General features: G+C 37.0%; 1 protein-coding gene across 1 annotated transcript; it reads left to right on the forward strand.

Moving 5' to 3' along the window:
- Positions 1 to 1,132: 1,132 nt before the first annotated feature.
- On the forward strand, positions 1,133 to 5,294 carry LOC309505532 (uncharacterized protein; the record flags this gene model as incomplete). Its single annotated transcript, XM_082178929.1, has 4 exons — positions 1,133 to 1,655; positions 4,359 to 4,421; positions 4,521 to 4,652; positions 4,855 to 5,294. The coding sequence occupies 4 exons, from the start codon at positions 1,133 to 1,135 to the stop codon at positions 5,136 to 5,138; spliced, it is 1,002 nt and encodes a 333-aa protein (XP_082035055.1). The 3' UTR covers positions 5,139 to 5,294.
- Positions 5,295 to 9,059: the final 3,765 nt, after the last annotated feature.

The raw sequence follows: 9,059 nt of genomic DNA on the forward strand, positions 1-9,059 counted from the left end.
AACCTTGAGAAAGTAATAATTAACATAGGTAAAAACACAGATGACACAGTAAATCAAGTCATTGTAAACGTTATCTTAAATCTAAGGCAATATTGCACATGAAAAGTTGTACATCAGGTTAATTATTACATCTGATGTTTTTATGTCATTAAATTTAACTTGTCAAGTTTGGTGAGTTTTGCACTATATAGATTGTTACTTTCAGTATATTCTATATATAATTTAATTACATATTAACGGCAAGGAAATAATTAAATAGATTGTGTCCTTTTTTTAATTAATCCATGCATGTATTCAGTTCCCCTTCTGTCGATACAGGGTTTTTTGTTTTTTGAAGGAATTTTGTGAATTCAACAAGTTAAACTCCATCAGCAACATTTGTGGAATGATCAATCACCACAGAACTAAATGCAAACTCATTCTTTAGTTAAAGCAGTTTAAAATATAAAATATTCAGAAGTATTTAATATTTCAGTAGTATTGCCACAAAGTGTTAACATTATATACAGTACAGTATGTAAACATCACTTTCAGATTTTTTCTGCGATTTACATCCAGTGTTAATTTGGTTTTTTTGGGATTTCTTTCTTTCTTTCTTTCTTTCTTTCTTTCTTTCTTTCTTTCTTTCTTTCTTTCTTTCTTTCTTTCTTTCTTTCTTTCTTTCCATCATAAAGTTGGTAAACCTAGTAATTTTGCAAGATGCAAATGTATACCAGAAAGTGGTGTGATAATCTATTTTAATTTATAAAACATTTATATTTTCTGTTGTGCTCAACATTTTGAATAAAGTCAAGTCAAGTCACCTTTATTTATATAGCGCTTTTTACAATACAGATTGCCTCAAAGCAGCTTCACAGTGCTACCATGAAAATAATACAACAAAGTTTGTTTCTAGAAGAAAAGTGCGTCATCGTTCACCTTAAGTAGGGCAGATCAATAATATTGTTGAATATTAAATGTCTCCAACTAAAGCTACACATCTACTGAACCCGGAACATCTCTTTAATTATGATTAACTTTAACTACCTTTTTATCTGAAACAATAAAAAATCATGTCCAAAAGTCAGTAAATCAGCACACTATAAAAAGACCATGCGGGGCTGTGGGGATGACAGAGCAACATCACTGAAGAATGAAGGGTTTAGTGTGTTTACTGCTGCTGTCGGAAACCTTTGTGTGTGTCGTACATCAGCAGGTCGATGGAGGACTCGGTGAGAATGAGCAGGTCGATGGAGGACTCGGTGAGAATGAGCAGGTCGATGGAGGACTCGGTGAGAATGAGATCAGTCAACAGCAGGTCGATGGAGGACTCGGTGAGAATGAGCAGGTCGATGGAGGACTCGGTGAGAATGAGATCAGTCAACAGCTCAGATCTGAGGACAGAAGACAGAATCCACCTCAAGCAGACACTTCCAGAACTGAAGCTTCGACTGACAGCACACAGTACTGTCATCTGTTCTTCACTGACATCCATGCAGCTCTGAGAGAACTGACCACCACCGTTACAGAGCAGAAAGTGAACATCAGAGAACTGACCGCCACCGTTACAGAGCAGAGAGCGAACATCAGAGCTTTAGAGACGCGACTGAGAGATGCTGAGAAAGCTGATGAACAACAGACCTTCATCCTGGAAGAGCTGAACAAGAAACATGACGGTAACATGCACTCTTTTACCAGTGATCCTCAGAGTAAAGCAACAATGCAGGACACTGCATAGTGTAAAACTGAGTGTTTACTGTGTAAATTGTGTTATCTATTAGGAGTGTAACAGTACACATAATCGTCCCGTGAATGTTCAGTATGTGTCTTTCGGTTCGATACTCAACCTGCCTTTAACCAGCATTAAACACCAGTAATCGCAATAATCCCTAAGTTTTGTTCAGTAGCGGCTCCTGGCCATAGGGCAGATTCTGGGTCTTAGCACTAGTTTATGATGAATATTTTATAAACTATAAATTCTGATCGCTGAACAAATCAGACACACTTTTGTCAGAATTCTAATGTCCTTGCTTTATTCAGCCTGAGGGTGGCGCTCTCATGATAATTGACAGACTTTAGTGTACACGTCAAATGCATAAAATGGCATTTTAGATTTGCCTTAATGTATTTATTGCGTCCGTAATGTTGTTTATAATATTACAAGTTATGTAGGAGTTCTAGTGAGGAACAAAAAGTCATGTCTATTCTCACAACAAACATAAAACAAACACAGCAGACACATATCTGAAGCGGACTGATAGCATCTCGTTCTGGAGTGAGGTTTACATAATGTCACATGAAAATAAGCGAGTCAGAAACCTGCCCCAATGTGCATTCACACCAAACGCGAATAGAGCGTCAAATTCGTGTCTACCACGTGTAGTTGGACGCTTGAACATTTTGAGTCCATTCGCTCGTCCTTTTCGCTCTGGAAAGCTGTGCTTGTAAAAAGAGAGCGTTTGAAGCGAAATAGACGTGCATTCGAGGTGAAATTCTGCTTGTGGGAGGGGCAAGTGCTAGGCGGTTGTCTGTTTGCAAGATGGCTGATGTTGATCGAGCATTCATCGAGAGAGTCACCGCTCGTATGTGCTCTGGAGAGCAGAACATTGGCGTAGGGGTCATCAGCGGCGTAGGGGTCACCGTCGCCGTACTTGGGTCCACCAGACCCTCCGGAGGCATACCCAGTTTGGTACCCACTTGCTCCAGGAGCTGCGGTTGGATGACGGCCGCTCTCAGCGGTGCTTCCACCTGTCCCGCGCCCAGTTTGAGGACCTGTTGTCCCGCATCGGAGCGAGGATCACCCGCGCCCCTCACCCACATAATCTGTCATTTATTTGTGTTTCGATGATAAATGGAGCCAGCCTCCAAAAGTAATTAACCTATCCTGTGATTTTTTTCAACACTTAAGTATGTTGGTCGTTTTTACATTAGAATAAAAATGTTTCATGTAATCTAGATTTATATACAGTATATGGAATAAATAGCATTCAATACAAAATGAATGTCTCATATATTGAAATCAAGTTTTTATATGATAAAAGATTTGCTTTGTTGTGCCACACCAGGCATTAGTCATATTACAAAAATAATGTATTGAGGCCAAACATATAAAATAACATTATAAACTGAAAAGTGGGCCTGCCCCCGTTTATCACATCACTTCACCACGTGGTAGCAGCAAGCAGACTCCTGATTGGTTAACGCGGCGCGAACTGACGCCAAAGTTCAGATTTTTTAACTCAAAAAGCACCAAATAAAATAATTTGCGCGTATCGTGTCAGACGCTCAATTCGTGTCATTCGCGCCGCAGGGCCTCTAGACGCACGTAAACGCGTCTTTACATTGACTTAACATGGAAATCACTCACGCCAGACGCTCTATTCGTGTTTGGTGTGAACACAGAGCGCACTATAGTTCCAGTTTTCACCACAGATTTACATTGTATAACTGTGGGGCGCTGTAGAGCTGGGGAGGGCACTTAGTATCATAAACACATGCCTGCCGAATCCATGCGTTGCATTTTAATATATCCTGCTCACTTTATGACTTAAAATTGTCTAGAAAATTACCAAAATATTTGTTTGCAGAATACTGAACACATTATTAATTCAGTGCAAATAGAGGTCTATGTTTGGAAAAATATTTTGATTGGCCTCTGCCCATACAGACGAGCCTGGTTTTGTTACTTTTAATAATAATCAAAGTCTCAACTTTCATATTGTGTAGAAATTCAAACAATAAAGGCTGTTTTGACGCTCGTTAATGTGATGTGACAGATCGCTGTATAGACGCCTCAGTTTAACTGTGTGAATGTGATCATCTCTTCCTCTTTAATGCTAGTTACAGAGTAAACATGAATGAACATCTGAAGGTATGTTGAAAGATACAGTACAACTTACTGAAACGCATCTTGTGTAATTTATCAATCAACGGCCGAAAGACATGGAAAAACAGCTTGTAAACGATGACACTTAAGTCATTCAGTGTTTACAGCTCGTTTAGTTCGCTAGATAAATGAACTCTTTTGCAAAATATATGCACTATATTAGCCTATATATTCCTAATATTTTACTTAACCTGTTAATTAAGCTTTGATTATTTAATGTATGTTTAAATCAGTCTGTCATGAAAACAAATATGACCGCCACTGTGTAAATGATTATTATTTCAACAACGAATTGGAGTAGATAAAAATGTTATAATTAGATTTAGAAAAAAATAAGCAATTTTATGCTAAGTTTTCACCCTGCTGTACCGAACTGTAACTTCAAAACTGAGCTTTGTACTGAACCGCCAGTGTTGTGTACCGCTACACCCCTATTCCCCTATTCAATAAGCATTATAAATATAATTTAACACATTATTTTATTTCTTCACAGAAATGTCAAATATCATTCAAGTCACGTCGAGTCAAGTGGAAGAGTTGAGAAAGGAAAATAGAGGTGAAACAGTGTGTTTGAATGAAGTTAAATTCAGTGTGTATGCATTCTTAGAGTAATACAGTAATATATCACAATATTGCTTATGTTTTTCAATAACAGACAGAGAGATAGCTTTTTCAGCTGGACTGCTGCAATCTGGCAGTGGAATTATTGGTCCTTCTACCACTGATATCATACTAGTCTACAGGAACGTCTTCACAAACATAGGGAACGCCTACAACCCAATTACAGGTAATTATTAATAAAGTGAGTCATAAAACTCAGTTATAGCAATGGAAACCCTTCTGCTCCATTCAGACCTCTCTACAGGTGTGTAATGTGTATAAGAGACATACATGATCTGCCATCTTTCAAGACTATCACACTGTGCTTGGTAATGAAGCAGTCATTCAGGAATCAGCTGGTTCTTTTCTGTATCTCTTGTTTGCTTTAGGTATCTTCACCGCCCCGCTGAAAGGAGTGTACGTGTTCACATTCTCCGTCTATGCTCATGGTCAGTCAAATCCAGCAAGTGCCCACATTATGAAGAATGGACAGAATGTGGCTATAGCACATGATCACCAGACTCAGGGTGCGTTAAACTCCTCTAAAGGAGTCGTGTTGATCCTGGAGGTTGGAGATGTGGTCTATGTGAAAGTTTGGCCTAGCTGCAGGATTACGGATACCGTTAATAACCACAACACTTTCAGTGGATACATGCTGTTTCCCTTAAGATAACAGGAGCTTTCATCAATGTGATTCCAATCATTCTGAACCTTTAGTGTATGATTTAAGATGAAAATCATGAGGAATCATGAACATATAAACCTGTTTTAATGAGAAATAATGTGCACATTTGCAATAGATTACTGTGTGAAAGTTAGTATAATAGACAATACCTTACATAAAGAGTTTCAGCACTGAGACAGACGGGACCCATCAACATCACGTGACTCAGAAGTGATTTGTTGAAGTAAAAAGTCTGGAATGTTAAATAATAGCTTGTAATAGTAACTTTTAAGTGTAGCTTGTTACTAATCCTTGTTCTGTATCTCTTCATCCTACATCAAGAGAATAAAGAGACATTATTGTGACATTTTCTTTTCCTCGTGTTCTTGAATATTTCTCCAATAAACCAGTAGTACAGTAATATGTTAGATCAAAGAGTATTTATTTTTAAGTCATAATATCATATTTATGTTATAATAATGGCATTGTTGTGTAATTTTAGGATTAAAAACCAAGAAGTTTATTTTTCTGTCACAAGCCCCTCATTCTTACCAATAGCTCACTGTACATTGATCTCAAGTCTCACACCAGGCTTCAGACAAGGACTCGAACAAGCCTGATTCCATGAGGGAACAGTGGGATGAAGGGTCCTAGTTAACTATAACTAAAGATTTTAGTGAGGCACCGATACAATGGAAGTGAATGAGGCTCTTGGTGTATTTAAAAGCCACAATGTGATGCTTACAAAATAATTGTATAAAAGTCTCTTCTGTTAAAAGTTGTGTTTTATATCATCTTCAGCCATTTTACAGTAAAAGTGTAATATAGGCATTTCCACACTTGAATCGGGCGTAATGCTTCTAAGAACGGTAAAGAACGGTTCCTCTTATATTTCCACCTGAGTTTGGTTCGGCACGGTTGGCTGACCGCGCTGCTAGAATGAATGTAGTTACTTCGCCACTCGTGATTGGTCACTTGTCTGTTGCCTGGCTACCAGCTTCACTGTAGCTGGCTAAGCACACTATTTATACTAATCTAGTTGTACAGTCAATCGAACAGCCGTCACTCGACGGTGACGTCACACACACACCCTCTATACTGAACATCTTTAAACTCACCATTCCAAGAAAATTGTGAAGTCTGGGATGTTCTCTCATGATTTCTTCGATAGTTGTTGTTCCAGAGGATCAGTTCCACGCACTGCAGTTTGTTGAAGTGGTGTCGCGTGATCTCCTCGACTTGGCTGTGAGGACTTCTTGATCAGACTCTATTGAATTTAAATGTACTGTATTAAAATGAGGGAAGACAGCTGAAGAAAAATGAAGCAGAAAAAAAGAAATATTTTCAGAAAAGTAAACTAGTCCTTAAAAACTTGTTACTACAGTAAATCATGGTAACCTGTGTATTGGGAAACATAACAAACTTTCTTGAACTAATCATGAACTAATCGTTTATTTGTTGCACAATGTTTCTCATGTTTTCCGCTTCAATGTTGTTGGGAATATCTGCACTTTTCAGTGAATCCCCGTGCACCTCACCGCACCTCACAGCGCTGTGTGGTGTCATGTGACCGATGTCTGAGCTTGCGAGCTGGGCCGAGCTGATGAAGGGTCCCTCTGGTCCTCTTCCAGGGTTTCTGCAGGTTTCAGCAAGTCAAATTTAAGACCTTTTTAAGACATTTTAAGACCATAAAGATTGAAATTTAAGACCTACACGACGCATTATCCAAGTTAGATAGTTACCTCGGGTGTCGGGTGTTTAAAAGAGTGTCTTGCAACATGTTATCTACTAACATGTACAATTTACATTTTTATTGCTGCTTTTTAATCTACAGCTTGATAATGATTGTTTCCTGTAATGTTATTTTATTACGTTTTTGCTGCTAGATCATAATCGCGGTTCCCTTCTGAAGTTGTATTACCATTTACAGAAATAAACTGAATAAAATACCAATTAATTGCAAAATGTCTGTATAAAGTGTTTTGAATTATCACCTTATTTTGTTCGATTTTTTTAATTATCAAATACTGAGTGACAAAAATGCTTGCATTGTGTTCCCTTTCTAACCTAATGTTATTGTTTGATTATAATCATAATGCAAAACCTGATAGTTATCTAACAAAAATATCTAAATCTTGACAAAAAGTAGTCTTTTAGAATGTCTCAATATATATATATCTAAATTAAAATAAATAAATAAATAAATAAATAAAATGGAGAAATCCATGTTTTTAGTACTAAAAAACACAATGGGAATCAGGGAGCTACAGTGCAGCCTACAGGCGGTTACACGACATTACACACGCTTTTACTTTCCTAACGCCACTGGATGGCGCTTTTCTCACTTCAAAAAATAGATTTTAAAGGCCTGCACTCTATTTTAATGTGAAATGTTGCATTTATAAAAAATAAAAAATAAAAATAATGGAAAGAAATGCTCATAAATTTTTTATAATTATGGCATTGTACCATAGAAACCTTTCAAAATTCTAAATAATATAAAATCAAAGCTTCTGTGCTGAGTAAACCATAGGCTGAGTGTTTTATCCTTAAACATCTGAAAAAATAAATAAATAATAATATCGTTATCGTTATAGTTATAGTTGTGGTGCTATCTGAACCTTGGTTAAATGACCATACCTGCTCTCTCAGATGTGTCTGTAGAACGGCTGAGAGAAAGTGGAAAAAGGACAAACTTCAAGTGTCATTTCAAATTTTAAAGGACACATTACATAAATACCAGGGAGCGGTTAAATCCACAAAAACACATTTTTTATCTCACCTGGTTGCTAATAATAATCAGAGGCCGCAGGTTCTTTTTAAAGTGTTTAACTCTGTTGTTAACCCTTGTGAAACAGATTGTGCTGTGCCATCCACTTTGTTGTGTGAACATCTAGGATCAGATCTAGGCTAAAAACAAAGGTGACAGAGCGTTTGCAGTGGCTGCTCCTAATATCTGGAATAGTCTACCAATTTATGTAAGGAAAGCTCAGACTATTGAAATATTCAAGTCCTTGCTTAAGACGCATTATTATGCTTTGGCTTTCGATTATAGTTGAGCTTTGATATCTTGACCTGTTGGTTATTTTGTTTGTACTTTGTGTGATATTGTCTGTATAATAATTTGTTTTTGTTTCTTTGTTGGATCTTGTGAAGCACTTTGGTCAATTATGGTTGTTTTTAATGTGCTATATAAATAAAATTGAACTTGAACTTGGTGTGAACTGCTATTCTTTAATATTGAGAACGATTTTTAGAACCATATCTTTATCATTATCAAAAATATGTAATGAAAACATTATCCATAATTTACAGACAAAGCATTATGAAATAATTCCCAGTCGCTGCTTCATCTGCCAACAGACTCAAGTGTGTGAGTATGTATCCAGACTGCACCATGCACTGGTTAAAAGGCTCATTCATTTTTAAATTGTATATTCTCAGCAAACAATGAATCCTTTACACGTCTGTTTTGCTGCGATATTAACAATAACATTTTGTTGACAATACAATATAAATACAAAATACTTCAAAAAAAAATAGCTTCAGAGAAACGTGATTTAAAAACAGACCTCGCGACCAAAGCAGTCCGATTACTGAACATATGACTCGTTTGAACCGACTCTTTTTAGTGAATCAAAAGGATGCGGTGCAAAAACTCTAATGTGATTCTCGAACGAATGAATCGGTTCTTTTTAGATCGAACTTTGAATGACACTTTAAAGATTTTGTATTTACCGTATAGCCTAGTTATTATTCACACTACACGGAATAGTTTTAAACGAATGTATTATTGAAATTCTCGTCATTCTGCAATGTAATTGCATTTCTTTTCCTCTACAAATATCATGTCTTGATTCATCGCTGTTCTACCACATGCACTCGACGATCGCCGTCTGTGTGTTTGATTGGTCGAGTCTGCCCGCTGGT

This window comes from Leuciscus leuciscus, assembly GCF_965113295.1.
Source record: "Leuciscus leuciscus genome assembly, chromosome: 1".
NCBI lineage: Eukaryota > Metazoa > Chordata > Actinopteri > Cypriniformes > Leuciscidae > Leuciscus > Leuciscus leuciscus.